At 48.9% G+C, this 25072-nt stretch overlaps 1 protein-coding gene across 1 annotated transcript in view; it reads right to left on the bottom strand.

Moving 5' to 3' along the window:
* Positions 1-25072, bottom strand: part of LGR6 (leucine rich repeat containing G protein-coupled receptor 6) — a 125462-nt gene that overhangs the window by 18741 nt on the left and 81649 nt on the right. The window contains exons 5-8 of the mRNA XM_032203143.1: positions 24623-24838; positions 15370-15441; positions 2347-2415; positions 813-884 (exon numbers count right to left, since the gene is read on the bottom strand). Coding sequence (XP_032059034.1) covers positions 813-884; positions 2347-2415; positions 15370-15441; positions 24623-24838 — 429 coding nt within the window. The remainder of the gene's footprint in view (positions 1-812; positions 885-2346; positions 2416-15369; positions 15442-24622; positions 24839-25072) is intronic.

Genomic DNA, 25072 nt, shown 5'->3' with positions numbered 1-25072 from the left:
GCTGTGTGTGCGGGAGAAGATGCTATTACAGATCAAGAGCCTTGGAGCAACTAGCAGTAAGCTGTGCAGAAATTGCTATGGCCATCCTTTGAGGAACCCTTCTTTTCCAGATATCCCCAGGCTATCCCACCAGCCTGTTTTGGCTGAACATCGGTTATCTGAGGTCTCAAATCCTGCTGCTCTGGAAGGGTCCCTCAGGGTTCTGCTGAACGAGGCAGGCTACAAAGATGCAAAGCCCTCCTTCAATCCGTCTGTAGTGCTGTGATCCTGCTGGGAAACACCTTGCACTTAATGACACCTCCTCTGATCTTACATATGCACAGCACCAGCATCTTTCCTACCTGTCACAGTCAGTGGAGAGAAGTGAACTCTGGTAGGATCCATCCAGTTTTAGGAGTTGTATCACCTCCTAGAAGAAGTACTTTCTCCCAACTGACTGTGAGAGACTTCAGATAGGCAGACCCAGTGGGGACATGAGTCCTGAATGTGAGGAAAATGTACAGGCAGATGTCAACCAGGGCTTAGAAAATCCTGTTATCTGCACGGTTTCTGTGCATTTCCCATTTACCCTTCCTTCACTGCTATCAGCCTTGTTAACTGCTGCAGAATTCAGCTGAGGGTAAAGGAGAACCTGTGGCAGAAAAGCTGGAGCAGAGCTGAGAAGGAGCTGAATTCAGCTTACATTAGCCTATATACAACAAATGTCAAATTGTGGTCAGTTGAAAACCATCAGAAATCCCAACCAAAGACATCAGGAAGCGCTTCTTTCCAGGGAACATAAGGATTTAGGAAACACTGTTTAATTTTCTTACATTGTTTGGAGGAGGGGATTCCCAACAAACGCATTCTCTGGAATAGCTTTGATGTTGTTGTTATGAAAACCACTGTTGGGAGAAACAAACATCTTAATATTAATGCATTAGAAAGGCTTGGAGATGCCATTTTTTCCTCAACAATTTTAAAAGCAGAGAGTCTTTAAAAAACGCACATAAAATAAGATATGTAGGCTCTGTCCTGTCCCAGCAAGTGAACAAGGTCTGTTCTTTGGCAGGACAAAGGCCTCATTCTGCTGTATTTATTCTGTGTAGTCTGGTGATCTGTAAGTCACTTTACTTAACACAGCAGGAATACAGGGACTTAGGGTTTTACAGGCTAGGAAACAGGACAGGAAACAAATGTACAAAATACACTTTTTTTATACCATCCAGGAATTCCAATTTTTATCGATGGTCTCTTCCTTACAGCTCAACAGCTGTTAGCCAGAGTGCAGCCTACTATGAACTATTGGCCCTCATGATTTTAAGGAATTTGTAGATCAAGCAGTGATATTTTTGGCTAAGCTTAAGGAAATGGCTACCAGAAAACTTTTGCATCAGAAGAGAGCTCTGTGACCACAGCCTGATCTCTTGTACAACAAAAGCCAGAGAATGGCAGCCATGGGATGCTGCACCCAGCAACAGGATCAGGCTCTGGGTGATGCCCAGGTTGTTTCATCCCAGAAGAATCTGCTCTAGCTATCACTTGGACATCTCTTTGAAGTGATTATTTATTTAGTGATGTGAATTTCAAAAGTCATCCCAAAGTGGATTAAGGATATTATTCTCATTTTGAATATCAGAGTAATTATGATATGTGGCCTGAGAAATCTCCTTGACAAGAAATTATTCCAGTAAATGAAAAAAAGTGTCAGATTTTCTCTTCAAGAAGCACCAAAGCAGCTATTTTTGTGCCACTCCAGCCTGTCACCAGTTTGACATTTCTTAGGATCCACAGGAACTGCAGATCCACGTCAGCTAGGTGTGACCCTCCCTTGGGTCTTCTACTTTTTTGTTAACTGGGGTGTTTTCCCATTTTTAGTGTCTCCCGGGCTGACCAGTTAGAGAAGAGAGAGATAGCCACTACAGTGGTCATAAATTCTTGGCATTCCTTGTTATAATCTTGCCCTAAGAGAGATCAAACCATTTAGGCATGTCAGAGGAGATGGCACAGGGCATGCAGAAGCCATGGCCTCACAATAACGCAGTTAACTCCATGGTTATGGCCCCGGTCTGGGGACTTTGAACCCATCAGACACTAAAGGGGAATGAAGAGCTGTTGGAGGAACCTGCTCCAAGCTAGGTGGGGGGATTTCCCGCTCACCTCCACCAGCCATGGTGCTGAGGGTGATGGGGAGGTGATTAGAGCTGATGAAAATCAAAGGGATAATCTGCTTTTATGTGCATGGCTGGGTAAGATAAAAGAAAGGCTTGGACTGAGTGCTCTCCCCAAGTCAGAGTACAGGCAACCCTTTACTGGTCACTCTCCATCAGGGAATGCTTTTGAAAAGGAATAAATAGAAAATCTTACAGCTCCTGCAGTCGGCCCAGCGTCCTAATAGCCCCAGGGAATTCCAACAGCTCGTTGTAGTTTAGATCCCTGAAAGACAGAGAAGGGAAAAACATTCATTAATGTTGCTGTAGGAACTCAGCTGAGTGTATCTGTGCTTTGAAGGCATGGAAACTTGGTCGTTAAGCATGGGAGACAGGTTTTTCCTACTGCGCTGATCCAGCCACCGCCTGGAAACCAACTCTCACGCATTCCTGCTGCAGGACTGTGCTTTGCTAGGAGCTCTGTCAGGCGAGAGCCAGCCCAAGCCGTGGCTGCTGGCGGGCTGCTGCCAACTGGATTCCTTCCCCCCAAGTCTCTCAGTGCTCAGAGCTGGACAAATGCCTCTGCTTCACATCTCCAGAGTGCCCTGTTCCCCTCTCCCAGGGTCTCACCCCCACACACTGTGGCCATGAATAATTTTTCCTGCCTTTCCAGGTCAAAATGGGATGTTAGGAAGAAGACAAAAGAACAGCTTTAGCACAGCTCCACAAAAGGGCTTTCTCTGGGTGCAGAACCCCACATTGGAAACCATGAGCCAAAGGTGGAAGTGATGTGGAAGAGGTATTGACAATTCTGGGTGCTATATAACAAATTAAATAAAAAATATGTTTGATATACTTGGTCACAATGACAAGTGCAGAGTTTGGCAACCAGAATCAAAGAATCACAGAATCATTTAGAATGGAAAAGTCCTTCCAGATCACCAAGTCCAAACACCAACCTGACCTACCAAGTCCCATCACTAACCCATGTCACTCAGTGCCATGTTCACACATATCTTAAATACCTCCAGGACTCCACCACCTCCCTTGCAGCCCATTCCAACGCCTGAACAAACTCTGCACGAAGAAATTCTTCCCGATGTCCAGGCTAATCTTCTCTGATGCCACCTGAGGCTCTTGCCTCGCATGCTATCACTTGTTTTCCAGTCCTTTCACAGCTTCGCTGCTTTTCTCTACACACTCAATGACTCAATGTAGTGAGAGACCCCAAACTGAGGGCAATATTGGAGGTGAGGTTCAGACACTTGCCCAGGTCTGACGAGGGCCAGGAAACCCGTGGCCTTCTTGGGCCCTTGGGCCCAACACTAGCTTGTGGTCAGCTACCCCAGGGCCTTTTCTGCTGGGCAGCTTTCCAGGCACCCTTCCCTGTGTGTGGGGTTGGCGTGCCCCAAGCACAGGCCCTGTACTTGCCCTTGTTGAACACCACATGGCTGGACATGGCCCAGAAGCCCAGCCTGGCCAGGTCCACCCACAGAGCCCTGCTGTCCCCCAGCAGTCCCACCCAACGGGGGGTTGTTAAAGCCTCCTGAGGTTCAGTGATCCCCTCATCCTCACTGATAACATGTGAAACAAAACTGGCCCCAGGCCTGAGACCTGAGGAACATCAGTAATGGGCTAGCACCTGCAGGAAATTATTCATTTGAGCTTCAGGGCACCACTAGCAGCTGGGGAGGATCAGGCCTCTGGAGGCACTGATCCTATTGTTGACTAGAGGGAGCCTGGGGAGGCCAGCAGAGCTTTAGACGTGAAATGTTCCTCCTCTAGCTGGCCTGATGGAGAGGCAGGTCCAGCTGAAATGGGACCATTTGACTCCCTGCTGGTTATCCCACAGACCAGGACACTGAAGCCTGAAAGCCATGTGACTTGCTTCCTCCTTGCATGAAACTCCCCGAGTTTTAAGTGGTAGATACTTTGGAACATGAGGGTAATTACTGGCTCCTGGAGATTACTGTATAATTACACTTAATGGACCTCAAAGTAATTACCATGTAACCTGGATTGTGGTTTGCAGAACAGAAATAACCATACATTTACACAGCAATGAGTTGCTGCCCAATTACCTTGTAATTCTCAACCTCTGGGCCCAGGCATGGTAATTACATTATGATCTCTCTTGGCCCCCCTCTCTCTTACATGGTCTTCTCCTTTGCCCGCATCCTTGCATGCGAATTACTCTACGGCACCGTCTCGGCTTTGCCCGGTAGGTATTTACACAGTAAATCATCCCAGTTAGTCTCTCCAAATTGGTCTTCCTTTGTGCCTTCCAGGACTCCAGGCTGATAGCACTTACTTCATATTTTTTTTTTTCTGGTTTTATTTCCTGTCTTGTCATTCCCTGACAAATATTCCCTAGCACGTGAGATTGGCCTGAGTGGGTTTTATTCTATGCAGCCCTGAAAAGGTCCACATCAGACCCTTGTTGCTGGATTCCCTCTGCAGCCCAGGCAGGTCCTGTTACAGCACACCAAGAGCTTTTCTCTCCTCCAGCCAGAGGGAGTCTGGCTGCCTGCTCTGCACGTGTGGATTTGAGCAAATGACCCAGGATTCTGTAGGACCTAAGCCTCAAATGGAAGGCGCTGGAAAAGGTTCAAATAGTCTAATAATTGCAGTCAGCAGGAGAGGGTGACAGACAAGACCTCCCAGCCCTGTCCGACCTGCAATGTGATGGCAGAGCCCCAGCACACGCAGATCTATGTCCCCAGGGCCCAGGAGCAAACCAGGAGCGAGGCGTCCCCTCCTCAAGCCTCATCCCCTCTATTAGATATGAGAGGTCCACACCTCCTAAAGAGCTTGCTCTGGCACACTCAGTTTTCATCTGGGTCCCAGTGGATCAGTGTTTTTTTTTTTTCCCAGTTTCCTCTGCTTGAGTCTAAAACGATCTGTCTAAGAATAGCCTAACACATGGCTGCTCGTAGACCTCACTGTTTGCAAGATGCACACAACTCGTTGTCTGCTGCTTGGCTGCTCTGAGCCAGTAGCTCTCTGCTGTACCTGCCAGGTGTCCATCACTCTCATGTCTGTGCCTTGCCTTGTCTGCATGCTGTTGTGCCGGGGCAGGCAGGACAAGGCTTTTGCAAAAAGCCTCAGCCAAAGCTCAGAGAGGGACAGGAATGGGTTTAAAAAGAGAGTGAGTGATTGGAAGTGCAGACAGGACACTGCTGGGCGTTTTGAAAGCATCAGTCAAAGCCCATTAACATTCACATCACTGCACTGAAAGAAATCAGAGGACATTAGCAGCCTAAACTGACTGACAGTCTCAAATCTCTATCTGTGTATAAGATGCTTAATACCTTTAAAAGTCTCACCCTAGAGGGACTTTCCAAGGTTACAGGGAGGTTTCACAGCAGAGCAGGAAGCTGCAGAGGTCACTTAAGGCTGGGTGTGTGCCCGCACCGTTTGCCCAACTTTCTGTAACACAAACTGGGGCTCTGGGACAGGCCTGGGTGATGCCAAGGGACTGACCCCAGGGAGGAGGCAGCACGAGCTCTGTCCCTAGGTGACCCTCAGCCCACCTCTGCAGCATCACTGATGCTCTTGAGAAGCTCCATGCCAGGGCCCAGGGTTGAGTTTCTCCCCAGCGATACCCGATGTGCCTGTGAGCACCCGACAGATGGAAAGTATTGCCCAACAAAGATGAAGCTTGGATCACCTGTGATTCACTAACAGAAAAAGAGTTAGATCTGTAACCAATATTATTTACAAGGAATAATTCAGCATGCTGTAATATTTGCTCCTGTCTTTCTCTAGAAATGCATTTCCTTTCCAGCCCGTGTCTCTTCCAGGCAGGCTGTTCTTTCATCAGCAGATGAACATTTTGTTTGCACCATGGTGTGTGTGCAAGTACGTACAGGACCAATTCTTCCTGAGTGAACACACACCTTTTCCCAGCCCTGGCAGCATCCCCAGGCCTCCCTCCCCCTGCGTTTGACAGATACAAAGAGCATTGTGTTAAGCAGCTCCCTCTGGGTAAAAAAGCTGTCGCTAACTTCTGGCATCTGCTGGGCTTGTCGGAAAGTGGAAATGCAACCAGGTGTAGTCATGCCACTTCATCCTGGCTGCCAGCAACCCCAGCCTGTTTAGGAGAGACAATGTGCCCGTGCTCGCTCCTGCCGGTGCTTCCTGGTTTTCGGGGCGATGAGCTCCCTCCCGGAAAACAAACCTGACTGTGCTCATTAACAACTCCCCGCAGTGTTGCTAGCAGCTGACTGCTCCTGATCTGCGTGCTGCTCACACTGCCCTGACTTGCCTCCAGTGCTGCAGATTTGGGGGATTTCAGCTGGCTGGGGGAGGCTGGACGAAGCAGGTACCCGTGGAAGAGCTTCAGCTCTTCCCTGTGGTGGGAAAGCTCTCCCCGAAGCCCAAACCCAAGGCAGCAAACAAGGGTTCCCTGTCCCTTTCTCTTCCTACCCAGAGCTCAAATCAGGCCCTGGGGCAGATAATGGCCCAGAAATGGTCCCAGCTGTCCCCGCAGGGAGGTGGCAGATGGTGGAGGCAGTGGGGAGCTCCGCGGGCTCAGGAGGTTTCTGCTCATTTAGTGAAACTCAGTCCATGGGTCTTTCTGTGGACATCTGAGGCGAGCAGGGTTGCATCCAGCCCAGACACTGCTCCTCTCCACCTGCTCTCCCATGAGGAACACGTCCCAGCCAGACTCATCTCCAAACCCATTCCAGGGGTTGGGTCCATATGGAAAATGGATGGGGTGTAGAAACCAGCTCCAAGTGTCCACTTCCTCTCTCTGACCTTATCTGAGCTGCTTTGGCAATGCTTTGCTGGTCCCAGCTCCGTGCTCAGGCACTTTCGTGTCTGGCATGGGGAAAGCTGCAAAAAGCCAAACCTGCCACCAGGTGACACTATCCCCCCTAATTGCTGTGGCAGATGGGCTGGGGTGGCGCTGGGCTGGCCAGGGAGGCCTCTAGGGCCAAGGCGGCTGGACCTGGCTCTGCAGAGGTCTCAGCTGCCCCAGCTCTGTGGTCTGTCCCAGGACTGTGGGACACTGCGTATGGGGTGTCCTGGCTATGGGGTGCCACCCTTGTTGGCACATTTGGGACAGCGGATCCCCTGCCAGCATTGCTTGGTGGAAGGATGACAATGTGCCGTGGCCATCTTCATGCCGAAACAATTGGGAAACCTCATAAAACCGTACATAGAAAAAAGACAGGAGTAATGGCCATAGCATTAGGAAGGGAGTTTTGCTCATTATCAAAGGCTTTTGGAAGCAAAGTCACCCAGCCAAGAGGTTCAGAAATGATGTGCAAGAGAAAGGACTATAAAAAATCACTTTCCTTAGTTGTGCTCCAAGTTACCAGCTCCAGGCATCGCAGTGGGATGTCAGAAGGAGTCTCGTCTGTTCTTCTAGTCAAAACGAAAACCTCTTAAAGGTCACCCGGTCTGCCCGAGACACAATGAACTGGCTGGCTTTCCATTGTTGTTATTTCTAGAGTGAGCCTATAGCTTCATATTTGGATGATCTTAACCAACCCTGTTGCTTATTCAGAAATAAAAGTAAATTGACATCAAAGGCACAGTTATTTTGGGCTTTAACTGCCAGGGTGATTTGAAGCTGACAACATGCAGCCTGGAACTATTAATATCTTCAATCGGGCCAAAAAGAGAGAAGGAGGGGAAAGAGTCTCAGGTCAATTTTCTGCCTGTTAGGGACTATTAGTGGTTCCACACAGGAAGCCAAAAATAAAAAATAAAAAAATTATATAGTACTATAAATTCTTCCATAAGCCACAAAACACCACAAATTTGCAGCTAATAAACCTGAAGATGCAATAAGATTAGAAGCTGGAGATGGGACATTTGCTGACTATTTCAGTCCCACTGCAGGTTGCTGCCAGTAGTTCGAGACGTTACTGTGGTGCCCTGGAGAGACACTTTGTGCAGCCTCCGATAAGGACTTGAATTTCCACCTGTCCTTCACTGGCATCTCACCAAGCTACCGGTAAATGTAATTACCGCTGCTGCTAGTCGTGCTGGTTGCTGTGGCCAAATCAAGCACTGGAAATGATTTAATTGGTAGTCTTGAAGCCCAAGGGGGCTGTTGTGGCCATTTAGTTTGACCTCTTGCCCGCCACCAGCCAGTCAGCTTTACCCAGATGCGTTATATCAAGGTCATGGCTTGTGGTTGAGCTTGAGCTGAGAAGAGCTGCCTGTTTCATCCAGACTATGGAAAGGGAGAGAAAATGTCTTGTTCGAGAAATGCCCATTTTAGCAAATTTTGAGGAGTACACAGGCTTTGCTGGTGAACTGCAAAGTTCGTGGGTGTCCCAAAGGAGCAGAGGTGGGCCCCACACTGTGGGAAGCTTGGCAGGTACCAGCAGTACCTGATTTCTGCCAGAAGCAAGCAGCAACCTCTGTACAAGGATTCCTGCTGATACCCTGGCCTGGAAGCATCCCAGCCCCTCACTTACATGGTGCTGCACCATTTTACAGGGTTTACTGGCACTGAAAGCTCTACTGCTGGGGCGTGGGGGACCTGTCTGTAGGTCCTGCCTTGTACTTCTGCAGCTGCCAGTCCTTCCTCGCACAGCTCTGTTCCCCATTTAAAAATGCAGCGGTGCCCAGAATGTGTCTGTTCCAACCAGTATTTCTGTCTGTTCTCTAACTGATGAAGGTACCGAATTAAATATGTTTTCAATTCCGTTTGATTTATTTAACAAGGTTGAAATAAGCCTTTGAGAGCAGGATCTCGTGGGGGGTCCTGGGAGCACAAGCGCTGCCATGAACATATCATTTACAAGACACAAAAGGAGCTGACCGCAGAGCAGAGCAGCGGGGACCTCGGTCGCTCAGATGCACAGACAATAACCATGGAGCTGATGACTCAGGCAGGGGAGGCACGGAGAAGGCTGCTGCACTTGGCCAGGCAGGGGAAGAAGCAGGCTGGAGAACGCCTGCTCTACAGCAGTGTTTCTGAACTGCGCTGCGGGAAGGATGCTGGGGACCCCCACCTTCCCCCAGGTGCACAAGCAGTGGGTCCTGGCCTCCCTGGTGTTGGGAGAAAGGAGCAGGGGTGTGGGCAGAGCTTCTGTGCATCAGCATATCAGTGGTGAAAGCATGCCCGCAGCTCGCCTCCGCTGCCCTCTGTGCTGCCTGCAGTGCCTGCTCCTCCCTTCCACGGGCAAGCAATTCACTCTCATGTTTCTGGAGGCAGAGGCATCCCCTCCTCCAGCACTGCTCTGCCTCAGCTGCTCTGCGAAAGGCAGCACCCAGGCTGTGTCCAAGGGGAAGGCTTCAAGCAAGATGATGCCTGAGGAGCCACAGGAGTTGGGGATGGGTCATAGCATACATGTCTGGACACACAAAGGTTGGAGGTTTGGGGAGACCCGGTGCTATATGCTGTTGCAAGATGGCCTTAGAGGGAGCCTGCAGGGTGCAAGAGGGGCAATGTGAGGACTTGGTGGGGAAAGGGAGAGTAAGCAGAGTCCTGGGAAGGGGATGAGCCTTGCAGCAGAGCCATAACCCATGGAAAAATGCAGTGACCTGGGGGGCTTCGCTCCCTGATTTTTCCTTTTAGTCTTCCAGAATGTCCTGTCTGCATGAGGCCAGGTTCTGCCAAAGCTCAGAGTCAGGTCAGAAGGTACAGGTTCAAAGCCTGAGCTGCTCAGTGAGGCAGTCCAGGCTCCTACTTTTGGGAGAGGATAGGCAGCAAAGAGGGATCGGTTGGTCCAAGGGGACCACAGAAGGGAAGGGGCTGATCCCAGTGCTCCCAGGCAGTGATTGGTGAATTTGCCAATTCAGTTTTACAGAAGATTTTGCCTGTGTGGAAAAGTCACCTTCCATTTACACAGTGATCAGAGCAGGCAATGTACCTCGTGGCCATTTTTGAACCAGGCACAGTGCCACGCAATGGGGTCCCTGAGCTGTGCTCCCTCCCTGCAGAAACCCACCTGCACCCTTCCTTACTCCATCCCCTGCAGCGGGATCTGCAGCCTCTGCTGAAGTCCCCTTCCTCCTCTGGCAGAGCAGGATGTGACCATAGGGCCAGGCTGCCCCTAAAATGTTGCTCGGGGCCCCTCGCTGACCCACAGCGGGGATGGAGCACCAGGAGCAGAGCTCAGGGCAGCACACAGGGCATCCTCAAGGGCTCTAAGCCATCAGCTGCTTTGGGACAGCGCAGACAGGGATTAGCACCAGGAGACTGCACAGAAAGTTTAAAACGTGTTGATGGAGCCAAACCCCACTTGAAGAGCAAGGTAGCACTTGGCAGACTATTTTCCAGGAGAACAGCAAGGCCTGCCCAGCCCTAAAGGGTTAAACGATCCCTGTATGAGCTGCGGTGGAGATATTTCCCATTTCCTTCCTCCTGCCTTCATCGCCCGAGGTGTACTTTATATTAATTTTTTTTTTTCCTCCATAGAAAATCCAGCTCTCCAGAGGAGTCAGTAGGTTCCAGCTCTGCTCTGCATTTACAGACTCGACTAATTACCCGGATAATAGGGCAGCGCGCTGCGAAAGCCTGTGGTAAGGGCATTTCCTGTGAGGCAAGGTTAGGCAGATAAAACGCCTGGAGCCAGAGGGTTTTGGATTCAGCCCTTCTGGGAGACGTTTTTAATTTATTAGCCCTATTTTTAAAAAATAAATTAAAAGGTTTTTAAATGAATGAAGATTTGCTCCTTCCAAGTGATTTATCTCCTTTGTCTGACTGGCGGAGGAGCTGGAAGGGTGTGGACGGGAGGGGGAAGTGGGAACGACTGGGAGCAGTGGGAGCAGTGGGAGCAGCGGGGTCAGCTCGGGCGGAGGAAAGGAGCCAGGGCTGCGGGGCCTCTCTCAGCCACTTCCCCCACCAGGTCCCCATCCGAGATGGGCCACAGATGCATGGGCAGTCAGGGGAGCAGCGCTCTGGGGGCAAATTGCTGCTATTTAGGGCATAGCTCAGAGCTCTTATTTTGCATCTCTCCCTTGCTGCCTTGCTGGTGGTTGGAGCTAGGGCTTGGGGGCCAGCTCTGAGATCCAGACTCCAAGTTTTGATGCCCTCCCCATGGCTCTCCTTGAAGGACTGGATATATTCAGGTGTGTCTCAGGCCACCTGCCCCTTCCATCTCTTCACCCTGCGGAGGGCAATGACTTGGGGCACGGCCATCTGGAGCTGCTTTGTGCATCCACCTTCCCTTCCAGGGCTGCTCCATGAAAAAATTATGTTCCAGGGTAGTGGATGGTTAGCTGATCAGGTTCAACATCCTCATAACTGATCTAATGAGGTCAGAGTCAGCTCTGCAAGGCATGGAGAATCCAGGGTGGATTTGATGCAATTATTCATCAGCCTTTAGACTGGCTGCAAAGCTCAAGAACGTTATAAAAGCAGTCAGCTTTTGGGCTAAGGTGTTAAGGAAGAAACCCGGGCACAAAGTCATTGTCGCCGTGGAAATTCATGTCACAGGATTCTCCCCATGAGAAATACTGGCTTGATGCAGTGTTGGGGAACTCAGCTCATGTATTAGCACCATGCAGGCCTTTGGATGGCATTTTCCCTTGCTGCTGCTCTAAAAACAAACCTGTTCTCCCCCCTGCCCTGTTTCCCCAGATCTGAGAGTGCAAAGACTGGATGTTTGCAAAAATCAGCCTCTGCCATTGCACACTCCTGGCCGCAGTCAACTGCTCTTTGCAGGCAACTTTTCCTTGAACATCCCCACTTACCAAGCCTATGCTACAGAACAGGTACAGTCTAATCCCCCTCCCCTAACCCCTGCATTGTTAAAGATTTAGAAATTAAGGCCCAAATGATCAGGAAATGTAGAAGTAAGATCCCCCCATCCAAGCAGCTGGAAGCCAGTTATGCGGCCTGATGTTTTACAGCCCACATTAAACAGTGTAAGGAGAAATACATTACAGGGCAGGTTTTACAAGGCAAAGCAGGAACAGCGAAGCCAAGTGAAGAGCAGCAGGACTGGACTCTCAGCTTTTGGCATGCCTTGCTTCTGCTTACAAAAGCTCATCTTTCCCTTTGGCTTTTTTTTTGGCTTTTTTCCTCCTTTATTTCACCTCCCAACTCCTCACCCAAAGCCCTCCTGGGTGGGTCCCACTGTGGTCCTCATGCCCAGAGAGCAAACAGCTGCTGGAAGTTCCCCTCTGGGAATGCCTATGGGTTACGGTTGTCACTTTCTTGGTATTTACATCTCTGTTCCCAGCTGGTTCTGCTTTGCATCTCCTGTGGGCACCCCAGAGCTCACGCTATATTTAAAGGATGAGTCCATTACCCACAGGGACTACAGGAGGAACATGTCATGTAAGGATATTAGCACTATGGTTTACTCTGTGTCAAGAAGGCTGAAAAATGCCAAGTATCGCCCTGTTTGGCCATCTAACACCTGGCTGCATGGCTTGGCCACGCTTGGAGTTTCTTCCTGCAGCCCTGCAGGGTGGTTCTCTGTCATCTCTCAGGCTTATGGGAACCGGCGAGGGAATCTCACTGATTTTCAAGGCTGTTTCGAAACCCTATTGGGAAGCTGGCCAGGGCTGCTCTGACTTGCTTCCAGCCTGCCTGCCCAGGTTTCCTTCCCAGGGAGATGAGGCTGGGGGGACTGGTGAACAGCCAGATCTCGCCCTGACAGAAGATTTTCCTGGAGCTGCTTTCTCCAGTGATGTGCTGGTGTTTGATGAGTTGAGACCTGGCGAGTGCTGCACATTCAGCACCATCTCCCTGCCCCTTGATCTCTCTTCCCTTCCCCTCATTACTATGGAAAACTCAGAGCTGCTCTTGCTCTGTATGTGGCAGAGTCTGCTGTTATGCATGGTATCTGCACAGGAAAGATGAAGTCCTTCATCTGGCTTTACTTTATATCTTTCTAGACTTGCTGTCCTCCTGAAATATGACAGCCAAGCCATCTCCGTGAACAGAGATGCTCAGCTGGGACCTGGTTTTGCACAAGCGAGGCAGGCATCTGGTGTGGTTGTGCATAGGCAGCTTGCACACTGCTGCAACCTGCATGGAGCAGTGGGTCCTGTTCCTTCTAAAGTTTTTTTTCTGCATTTGTTAAAACAGATGTTTCTCTGTCTAGCTGAATATGAAGAGAAACATTTCCCTTAGGGGAACAGAGGTTTCTGCACCTAAAACTTTATATGCTTTTCTGAACCCCCCGAGAACAATTCTTTCCTCTCAACTCCTACAGTTCTTCAGCTATTGTGCCTGGATTATAATCAGCATTTGGCCACAAATACTCATTTTAGGAACCCTGGAGATGTTTCTGTCTTCACCAAATCTTGCCATCCTGCTGCCTTCCAGGAGGTAACGCCCACGGGGTAACTGGGAGCTCAGTTTGGCCTGCCCAAGCCAAGAAAATGTGCTAAGTGCTGTCAACAGAATGTAATCATAATCTGAATTAAAGGGTATGTGCAGGAGACTGTAATAGTCTCCACATGCACAGGAGCTGGGAGGTGGTAGGTAGATGCAGCTCTAGCAGTGTGGCTGCGTTGATGCAGCCAAATATTTTTGCCACAAAGCTTGGCCAGCTTCAGACAGCAGGGCCAAAATCTCCAAAGTGCCAGGGATTAATGTGGGGCTGGCTCCATTGGGGGACAATGTGTTCCTCAAAGAGCAGGGACTTGAGGTATTTGCTGGCCTGGAGGTGAGAACTCGATGCTCAGGCTATGAGGAGTAAAAGCCATCTCTCTCTCTCTCTAAGATGTTCCTTCAGTGTGATCAGACAGGGAGGAGAGCCTGGAGATCTCGACACAGCACTGCCCTTGCATCCTCAAGGCGGATGGGGCATGGGGAATACTACATGAACACGTTGGGGCCATCAGAGCCTGAACACAGGTGCTGGGCAATAGTCAAGCAAAGCCCTGCTCCAAAGCGGACAAACCCTGAAGGTGAAGCACTCCCAGGGCTCTCTGGTCAGCAGTGGAGAGCCCCGTCCTTGCAGTGTCTGCAGTCCTGTTCCTGCAAGGTCTGAGAGCAAGGTGGGAATGCTGAGGTACCCTGAGCACTGGGGGAACAGATGGATAAGAAGAGGCAAAGAAAGCACTACAGCAGGAACAGGGGAAGAGAGGGAAAATGAGCTTTCAGTGCAAGTGTCCATGTAAGCTGAATTATCTCCCAGGACAGCAGAAGCCCTTTAGACTTCCCTGCAGTAAATAAGGGGCCAGGTTTTTCTCTGTGGCTCTGTTGTGCTTGAGATGGGCAGTGGGGTGGCTTCAACCACCTTGGCTGCAGAATAAATTTACCCCGATGCAGACTGCTACGTTGCTGCATGGGCTGCAGCCCAAACAGGGCTCCCATTCATCAGTGAGTCTTCTCCTCCCTCCTGCGACCTGCCCACCCTCATCCTGCCTTGATGGCAAGACTTTGCCCTCATGCATTTGCCCGAACCCACCAGAAATTCTGGGGGAGCAAGCCAAGCTGGCACAGCGACGGGGCAGCCCCGCTGGCCTCCAGGAGAGCCCATCCATCCCCAGCCTCCTCCCTGGCACTGCTGAGCCTCTCCCCAGCCGAGCCCTTCTGGGTGGCCCCAGGATGTGCCAGTCTGAGCGCGAGAGACAATGCATGTCATGGGCCTGCCTGAGGAGTGCGTCTGGGGACCCAGGGCTTGCCTGCTGCTTCCAGTCTCACCCGCTCGCTGCTGCTGGCGCCGTGCTCGGCACAGAAGGGCCCTGCCTCCGTGAATGGCACTTGAATGCTGGGAAGCGTCACCTCGCTTTTTGCTGTGACCCAGACCCCCCTAGTTCTCCCTGGCAAGGAGAGCAGGCCTTGTTGACCCCACGGCTCGCATGAAGGGACATGTTTCTGCACAATTGAGGGCTACAGGCGCCTCCTCCAGTCCTACAGAGCCTTGATTTATTTGCTTTCTTGTTTGTGTTTCCTCCTAGGCCAACGCACGGCACATGAGACCCAAGCAATTCATACCGCCATCAAAGACAGTGTGTGTGCAAGGCAAGGACGTCAGATTTAAGTGCCCGTGGGCTCAGGGTCACCCGTCTGCTGCAAATGAAGATGTGTCCTGGAGGAGAATTCATTCCTGCTTCCCACCCCCCTGTGGTTCCCGACAGATTTCCTACCCAGCCGTGCCAAGAACACGGTGAAGTCAGCTGGCTCTGTGTGGTGCCGTGAGACCGTCTCAGAGAGTTATTCCGTAGATCCCCACCAATGTTAACAGCCTTGAACTCAAGCCACCCCCTCATTTTGGTGGCCTCAGGTGGCCGCACTGCACCCCGTTACTGGGCAGGGACAGAGCACACAGGGGGTGAACACGCGCAGAGAGGGCAGGAGGTGACTCACAGCGTTTCCAAGTTGTGCAGCCCGTCGAAGCCGTTGGCTCCCAGACGTTGGATCCGGTTGTTGTGCAGGTGCCTGCGGACAAAGCAGAGGTCAGTGGAGATGTAAGATGACCTTTTGCTGCCAATATGGGGTACAGGGACAAGCTGAGCGTGGCCTGGGCTGGGATGATGAGGGGTTTTGTAAGGTCTCCTCTCCTGCCTCATCAGACACTGCCAGGTGTAATAGTGCTGGAGCAGCTACCAAACTCCCATTTCTCCCAGGACATTAGAGACCTCCACTTACACAGCCACTGGCTGACCTCGGATGAACATGCTTAAACAAGAAGCTTCAAGAAACACTAAATCTCACCTTACATTGCTACCAACCCTGGGTGTGCTGTGTGACTTCACCAGTCGTTTGTGGGCACTGGGTGCTATCTAAGGACAGAGTCATATTTGGACTCCTCGGAGCCTTAATAGCAGCAAGAAGAACTTGAGTTTAAAATCATCCTGTTAGTCACAGTTTATTATCTTTCCTTAAATATATATTATATATATATATATATATATATAAGAAATGCTGCCTGTTCCTGGATCAGCTCCAGTTTGATTGCAAAGAAAGTTATCTTTAGTTTAAAGCTTCTAAGTGTCTCTGGAGTGCCAGGGCCATGCAACAGGCCAATGCACATTCTCTACACTAAGACAGATTTTTTTTTTTTCCCCTGTGCCCTTCTTTCTCATGCTACATGCCATGAACATCTCATGCTTAGGGGCTCTGGAGCTCCTGGCCTTAATGCTGGTGCTGGGGGCCTGCTGGCTCGAAAAGCCATCTGTGGTATTTTTGCCTTGGAGGCTTCATGGGTGATGAGTTCTCCTGGATTCTCATCTGCTAGGTTCTCTGTTTCCACAGGCCTCCTACTCCCATGCCTGTTTTTTGGCAAATCCAAGATCTTCATTCCTGGATTCTTCCTCTGGGTTGTCAGAGACTGCGTGCACGCATCGGCGTGCTTGAGCCACCTGGGTTCCTTTACAGCTGGTGGGCACCGCATGGCTGCCTGTGCATCTGCCTCTGAAATCCCACTTTAGGGCACCTTGAAATCTGTGCAGGAAGGTATTGTGAGCAGCCTGGGGAAAGTCTGATGAAAAACAGGACATGACAAGCCATGGCTGCCCAGCCTGCACTTCCAGCGAGGGCTGTGTTGTGTGGAGGAATGCCCACCAAGGAGGTAAGGTCCTCCTCTTTGGTCTCCATCAGGGTGTTTTCCCATCAGTTTGTTTTACAGTTCATGTTCTCCTTTAACACAGAGCACCGTGTGGTTAATTTTCTGCCACACCACTTGCCTGTGGGGTCCTTTTCTCCTTTGCCCACGCTCGGGGATGCACCAGCCTTCGTCCAACACTGCTGCCTCCTTCCAAGAGCCTGGGGGAGGCTCCACACTGGCAGGTGGATCAATGACTTTTTCGTTATTTGCTGCTTGATCTAAATCTGTCTCAGCTTGAAAAATCTCTCACTCCACCTGGATTCAAGTGTGAACTGTTTGGCTGAGCACACACAGCTCCCACTGCCAAATATTCTGGGGTAAAACAGGAGGGAGCTGGGAGTGGAGAAACAGCCAGGCTCTAGGGCAGTTTGGTAGGGGCTTGCAAAACACTGCAGTTCAGAAACCAGCCCAAGACGGATGTTTGTCGTTGGGATGAGAACATGCAAACATCTCGGAGGAAGGGGAAGGGAGGGGAAAGATCTGTGATAAAATATGTTTGCTTCTTTGAGCAAACAGGGCAAAAGAGAAGGAAGATATATGCAAGAAAACTTGGATTGCCTGTGACTCTTAGGGGAGAAAAGAGGCTGAATCTTACAGGAGAAATTCTCTTTGTCATAAGAAAAGAAGTTCAAGTCCAGACGGTTTCCTCTGTCAAATTTTATGGGATAGCTTCAGATCATGTTGCCCTTACTTCACTTGGCACTTCCAGTGCAAGATGATGCCAGTCACTTGGGTCCCTTTGCGCACTGGATCCAGCATTTGGCAAATGGAGGCTTTGGATCTGGAGTCGCTCTCTCTAATCACAGCGAGAGGTACCACAGGAACCTCTGGCCCCAAATCTCTGCCTGCAGTGAGGGGACAGTGTGAGGAGAAAGGAAATGCTGAGTGCTGGGGAAGATGTGAGCTCCCCAGAGCTTTGTTGGGGTGGTACAGCAGGCTGTCCTGTCTAAGCTGGGCATGCTGAGCAGCTCAGTTTGACTACTATTGCTCAAGTCAGGCATGGAGAGAGAATAGAAAAGCAACCACCTGCTGTGTTTATATTTGGCTCTAATCTGCTTTGTTTGGAGGCAGAGTAATGAAAATCATCAGAAGGGTGTTCTTTGTTGGTGAGAAAATTATGAGCAACCAAAAAAGAGAGTTATAAGAAAAATTGCTGTCCAAGCTTAATAGAGTTGTTACCCAACCACATGGCAATAATAGAAACAAGCAAGTTTGAATGCAATATAAACTGGAAAGGTAAACACTTGAAAAGACATTCTTTTCTTCCATCCTGCTTTTTTTTTTTTTTTTTTTTTTTTTTTTTTTTTTTTTTTCTCCAGTGGTAAACACATTTTAACAAGTGGAATTGCAACATCTCCAATGTTTGTCAATTTGAGCTCAGCCCACACAACGTTATATTCTGCCCTGTAAATTACAGCTGGTATGATAGCAGCTTGAGATATTTGGTTCTGGGCTATAAACAACCATCTCATGATGCAAAAACATGAGAAGTCTTTAAGGCCCTCCTGTTCCCATGGAGCTAGTATCCACCACTGTCCTATCCTTGCTCCTATCAGCAAGCATTATGGTCTCTACCTCCCTTTTCAGGTCAGTACCACAGAGGGGGGTTAATCAATCATCAGTTAATAATCAGTCATGGCAATCATCCATGAAAGTGGCTTTGCTCAGGAAGAAGCAGGACAGTCATAGCTCTTTTGTAGGCTGGCATACAGACTGGCTGTGTGTTCCAGCTGTGTACCTCCACTGGAAAACAGTGGTCTCATCACAAAAGCCATCACCCTGGTGGCCTCTGGCAGGATGGCAGAGAAGTTGCCCCATGTGCTCCTGCAGTAGCATGAATGCCACCTGCCCCTAAGGTGGGTTAGCTCCTCTGCTGTGCCAGGTGAAGCCACGCTCTGCCTTGCTCAAAACCAGCACAAATTGCAGTAGCTGCAGAATAACAAATGGCCATAATCCCCCGGACAGGCTAGAGGGAGACACTTCATCCTGGTTTGTCTCTTAGGTGATAAAACTCGAGAAACACTCCATAAAGAAATACCTACAAGACTTATTTGTGGCCCTTCCCCATGCCTGCAAAACTCCTAGTAGAATTTGTTTCATTTTCATTTCGTTTCCCTTTCAATATGTTTTTTCAGTGCATTAAGAAAATCTGAGGAACAGTTTTGTGTTGAACTGTGAAACAGCCCAGCACACACGACAGCAGTACAAGCTCCATGTGTGGAAATGCCACCTCCAAGGGCACAGGGCAACTCCATCAGTTTTCTTACACACTAGGGAAAAACAGGTTGAGCTAACATGCTAAATACTGCTTCAATAAAAGCATTTTCCTGAATAAATGAGAGAGTATGGAAAGGGATAGTATAGCTGAGTAGTGCAATGGTGAAACCAGCTCTGGAAGGCTAAATGTGTTTCTAGTATCCACACTGTAAGCTGGATGTTGATAATTTGGAATGGGTGTGGAGAAGAGCAATAAAAATGATCCAAGGGCTGGGAAAAAAGTAGGATGGAGATTTAGAGAACTCAATCTGTCTAGCTTATTAAAAGTAAGATCAAGGGAATGAGTGTAGCATAATGTATAGGATCCTTCCTGGTTAGAAAATGGGTACTAAAATGGTTCGGTGATTTAGTGGAGAATAGAATAATAAGAACAAATGTCTGAAGTCAAAGCCAAAGAAAATTCAAATGGGAAATATGAGCTTTTTCTTTTTTTTTGTTAACACTAAGGATGATTAACCACTGGAACAAACTACAAAGAGAAGTGGTGGATTCTCCATTGCTTTCATTTCTAATGACTTCATTTTTTCATCTTAAAAAAAAAAAAAAAAGACAAATGCAAACATTCTCCATCGGTTATTTGCATTAGATGATTTTGAACCAAGTTCAAATCTGACTTGATGCGAATCTTCCCACTGTGCCAGCCATTGCCATGATGAATTTCCAGATCTATTGTGGCAAAGCTGTCCTTTTTCCTCAATTTGGCTGTGGATAAATAGAGAAATCTAAATCATAAATGGTGCAAATTCACACAGATTATTCCTGACAGTGAAGGGCCAGCATTAGAGCTGTCTGGCAAAGAACAGAGATTGATCAGAAGTGACACTGTCGGGCGTGCACTGGAGCACAATTCATTTCTTCCTCAAGTGCTGGAGGAGGAAACTCACTTTTCCCAAGGCAGTGTGTTTGGTCCTCAGAGAGAAAAGGCACTTTTGCAAATTAGAAGGCCCATGAATGGGACCCAGATGTTCCAGGAAATATTGTTCTTAGTAATAATGAATTGCACATGCCTGGCACTCCTCACCAACCCCGAGGTTCTTTCAGAGAGGGACTTGTTAACCCCCTTGTACAGGTGAAGGCAGTGGTGCAGAGGCTCAGCCCTGCACTGAGCTGCCATGCTGGGCTTTGTCCTGCTGGGGAGCTCTGTGTTCTGCTGGTTCCTAAACTGCCACCCAAAGTTACAGTCTCCCAGCACCTCTGGAAAGCAGGGATAAGATGTTTGACATCTGCTCCCTGGCACAGAGGGCACTGAAAATGAGTTGGCTCTTTTGAAAGCTTTGCTCAAAAGAAAGATCAAGGACTGAAAGAGGATTGTAAACCCAGGCATCTCGGAAATTGGTTTCCTCCTCTAGTTGCTATTTAGTGCTGTTAGAGATAAAGCTGCGTCATGTCCTTACATAATAAAAACTGTAAGAGAGAAGCTCTGCTAGAATTTGCTTCATTTGGTGACCTCAGATCTCAGCACACGCAGCTGGAAGGTCTTGCTGGGTGGCCTGGGAGGGAAGCACTCACGGCTGAGTTCCTTGTCCTTGACAGTAAAACATCAACTAAAATTCAGGCTTCATGAATGTAAGATGATGTAGAAGAGGGAAAATAGTGTTACATGAACATACACACTAACAGCCTCTTAAATGTCTACAGGAAAAAGCTCTTGGTGTTTGACAGCTGTCAGAAAAGCAAACCAAATGATAGGGATGACTAGAAAAGAGAAAACAGGCTACAGAAGGGCACTGTGGCACCATGTACTCACGGTTCATCTTTCTCTTTGTTAAAAGTGTGTAGTTCTGGTCTCTCCATTTAGAGGTGCAGAGGAACAAATGTGATTTATAGGCTAACATCTGCTTCCAGAGCAGCCAGTTGGATGGAGACTGGAAAAGCTGCGATGTAGGAAAGGCAGGACAGACAGTAACACATACAGAGATGGCACAGATCAGGTAGAGACAGGGTGCAAGAATTAAGGGGCATTAAGCAAAACTAACCAGTAGCAGCATGAAAACAACCTAAGGAGGTACCCGTGGATCACTGACCTATGGAGGTCCTTGCCACAGAATATTTTGAATGCCTAAAGTTTACTATTGTGCCAAAAGCCATTGGAAAAATTCATGGGCAGGAAGTCCAGCAATGAATCTTACAGATAAGAAGCTCATTTCTGGTTTGGGAAATCCCTAAGACATAAATGAACCTGTGAACATATTCTGAAGATGGAGAACGGTCATCATACCCTCTTCTTAATTTTTTTCTCAGCCATTTAATGCTGGCCCAAGCTAACACATCTTGTAGGGCTGCAGACACCTTCAGCTTGCCCCTGGTGCAGCTGTCCATGTTGTTCATGTGTTCATATATTGTTCATACGTTCTTGTCTTTCCCTGTATTCTTTGCTTTTCAAAGACCTCTGTGCAGGCAGACAGTAGCACAGGAGCGTCCTTTCTGATTCTGGGGTTGAGGTAACTCACTGGCTCCAAGCTTGCTTGATGTAAGGTATCAAATGCTGAGTCCTTTTGACAGTGTTGCAGGAATGCTGTAGTTAAAGAGGTTTCCAGGAGCTGAGGCTCCCTGAGGACCCAGACAGAGAAGGACCCAGGTTTTAACCTCATTTGCTCTAACTTAAAGGATCTCCTGCTGAGTGATGAACATAAAACTTCCCAAGGACTTTCTCTAGCCAGGTCCATCATTACAGGGCTGCAGAGCAACCCCTCCTCTGCCTGGCCTGTGGAGGAGAAGGGCACCCTGACCCCATGTCCCACCCAACATCCTGAGTTTTACCTAACATCTGTGCTGAGGGAGCTCAGCTCCTTCGGTGACACCAGGGAGGGAACCGCAGCCCAGCTCAGAGACTCTGCAGCACTGTGGGAATTCCTGGGCTATGGTTCCCAAATTTGTCTCCCATGAGATTTTACTGCAGGGCTCGTGGACCCTTTTTGGGACTGGGGCTGGAAGAGGTGCTGTGATTCCTGGTTTGGAAGCTGACTTTCTGCTGAATTCAGCTGACAGAGGGAACGAGGGACACTAACGAGAACGGCTGTCATGCTCTTTATCAGCCTGTCAGCACAGCAGCATGGGGGTTTCAGATGCTCAGCTTCTAAATGAAAAACCCTTTGTGCCCAACAAAGAAAATGCTTTTTGTAACAAATCTGTTTCATACAAATCATTAGCTGTACAATATTTAGGACCAGTTCTGCCTGTATATGCTAGGACACATTCTGTCCTGAATAGATCAGACTTGGAGGTAACATCCTTGGTATCCTGTTCCCATGAGACACCCTGATCAAAGAAGCCGCCTGCCTTTTGCCATCCACAGCATGGTGCCAACATCACAGCACACGAAGCCCTTGTTATCGAGGCTGGGAAAAGACGGTGCCAATTCCTGAGCCTCAGAGATTTCATGTTGAGTGATTTACATGAGACTCTGCTTACCGAACACCCGGCAGCCCTGGTGAGAAACCTGCGGCAGCTATAGTTGGGAATAAGATCAGGGAATTCCTCCACGGAGGTGTAATTTATCAGCAGAGACTGAACCCCTTAACTTGTTCCAGATTGAGGCTCGTATGTCCTGGTGGTGGTTCTTTGTGTCAGTGCTGGAGGATCACCCGCATTTCTCCCAAAGTCCCAAGGTGCGGGAGGAGAAGCACATCTCCCCCCTCAGCCATGGCCAGCCGTGCCCACGAGCATTAATCAGGCTGTAAAGGAGAGATTCCCCCTGCTCCTCCACATCTGTTCTCATCTCTCCTCCCCCAGGTGCTCATTTTACCTCTCGGGCTGGAAGTTTGCTGAAGTTTCGGGCAGCAGCTAGCTCTTCTCCACCTACGTTTGCATTCACAGCTTGGCAGAGGGATGCACGTGCGTATCCTTTGCATCCTGTGTGGAAAAGTCTCCTCGTGGGCTTTACTTGCCTGCTGGCTTTTGGGAGCTTCTTGGCTTGGTGGGTGAGTGTGAGGCAGGGAAACGTCCCGGTAGGGGCGCAGGAAGAACACTTGGTGACTTTCCACTGGCTGCGCGCTGACAGGGGTATGCGTGGAAGCATGGGAGAGATTTATGGGGACAGTTCTGCCAAACACTTGTGATCCCACAAAAATTCAGCTTCGTGTCCCACAGCGCCTGGCAGGATCACACATGTGTTCCCGTCCAATTGTCTGTGGTGGGACATTATCCTCTCCCTTGCGACCTAATGGTCATTGACTTTTATTTCTTGAGCTTGCCTGTTTAATTAAGGAGTTGCTTCGCACCCAAAGTATGGGATAAGCAAGAATGAAAGCAGCATGCTTTGAGACTGGAATAACAATCGAAATGTCAGCTCACCCTCCGTGCTAGCTATTAAGGCTGAATGAAGTGCTTGTATTATGGGTCAAAGGATGTCTTGGTAGAATGGGCACTATTGTGGGTGAAAACTACTTATTTGACATTTCTCAAGTTGCTTTTAGTGTTTCTCCTAAACAAGCCTTTGTGATTTGTCTAAACAGCTGAAGTTGATGCTAATAAAACAGTGGACTGTGCTTTGTCCAGGCACTTTCTGTGCTAGATGGTTTCAGTAAACACTTTAAATTTTGAAAGTGAACTAATTGCTAAGCTTTCACTGGGCACCACATGCTGAGGTTACTTAATACCCTGATATCAACAGGCATATTAGCAAACTAAAAGTTAGCATTTCATGTAGATACAGGAGCTCTGAAGTAATTGGCAATCACACCTGAACTTATTAATCAACACCAAAAAGTTAATGACTAGCTAATTTGCACATGTAAACTTCCTTTTAACAGCCAGATACTATCCAAGCCTCTGTTGATTGAAGGGATGCACCTCCTGACGTAACTCCCATGGCATTAGTTTGCTTTCTGATTAGAGGCTGTGTTTTAATGTCTCACTGCCTGTGAAGTGAACGTGTCCCACCTGCACCTGGTGTCCTCCAACAGCAGTCCCGTTCTCTACATTGCTCCGAGTACTGTCAGTAAAATATTTATCATGCAAACTGGACAACAGCGTGCACCACGGGGCTGTGATCGCTGCAAAGAACTGGTGAGTGGTGTGTGTTACACCGTCATGCAAATAAGCACACACACAAGCTTGGACAAGGTGTTGAGCTCAGACCTTTTGTTCCAAATCATATTTGCTCAAGCAGTTTTTGTTGCATGTTTTCCAAGAAAAAAAAAATCAGAAAAAAAATTGCTTTTTGACCCGATTGCAAGTTTTCATTTTTTTTCTTAATTTCAATAGAAATTCCTGTAGTTTTAGTGGAAGATATCCCTGCCCATGGCAGGTGGTTGGAATTAGATGATCTTTAAGGTCCCTTCCAACCCAAACCACTCTATGACTATGATTTAACACAGAGGTTGGAGAAGGGACTAGAAATTGTAAGCTTTTTGTTGTTTGAATTTTCAGTGGAAAAAATCTGCTTTTTGTTTCCAGATCTTTCTTTCTTTATTTATTTATTTATTTATTTATTTATTTTATAAATGTCATTATTTTTGAAAGATGTCGAGGACCTTTTTGGCTGTTCAAGTAGGGAAAACATTAAAAAACTTCAAAAGTGAGTGGAGATTTTAGCATTTCCCATCAAATGGTGGGGATTCCTCGACTCTGGTGAACCAGCCCCCTGCCTGCCCACCCCCGGAGCAAAAAGCTGCCCCTCGGGAGCAAGCAGCGGGAGCTTCCCAGGGGCTGAGGATGCTTTGCCAGGCAGGGTCAGCACCTTGTCCCAGCTGGAGGATGCCGCGGCTGCGAGGGAATAGAAGCAGAAAGGCTTACAGCACCACGAGGCTGCTGAGGTTCTGGAAGGCATAATCGGGAATGTGCCAGATCTGGTTGAGAGCCAGGGTCATGGCCTGCAGTGCTGGCAGGTGGTTCAGAGCTCGGACAGGGATCTCCGTCAGGGCATTATCGTCCAGCCACAGGTGACGCAAGGAGAGCAGCCCCTCAAAGCTCTTCTCGGGCACCACAGAGATAAGGTTTGCATCCAGGCGTCTGAGTGGGAAAGAAACAGGGTGGGGATAAGTGAGAGATTGATCCAGCATTGCTTTCTGTGCCCACAGCGTTATGTAAAGGGAGGTTTGGTGCCAAGGCGGGATGGATTGATGGCTAGGGAGATTGGGTTAGGCTGTAAGTAGTGATTAGCATGGGGAGGTCTCAGCACAAGGCTCCTGCCGGCGCCCTGAGATATTTGACCATCCGCCAAGGATAGTCCCTTCCTGATGGCCA

This window comes from Aythya fuligula, chromosome 25 (assembly GCF_009819795.1).
Source record: "Aythya fuligula isolate bAytFul2 chromosome 25, bAytFul2.pri, whole genome shotgun sequence".
NCBI classification, from domain to species: domain Eukaryota; kingdom Metazoa; phylum Chordata; class Aves; order Anseriformes; family Anatidae; genus Aythya; species Aythya fuligula.
This window is presented reverse-complemented; position numbering and strand designations above follow the sequence as displayed.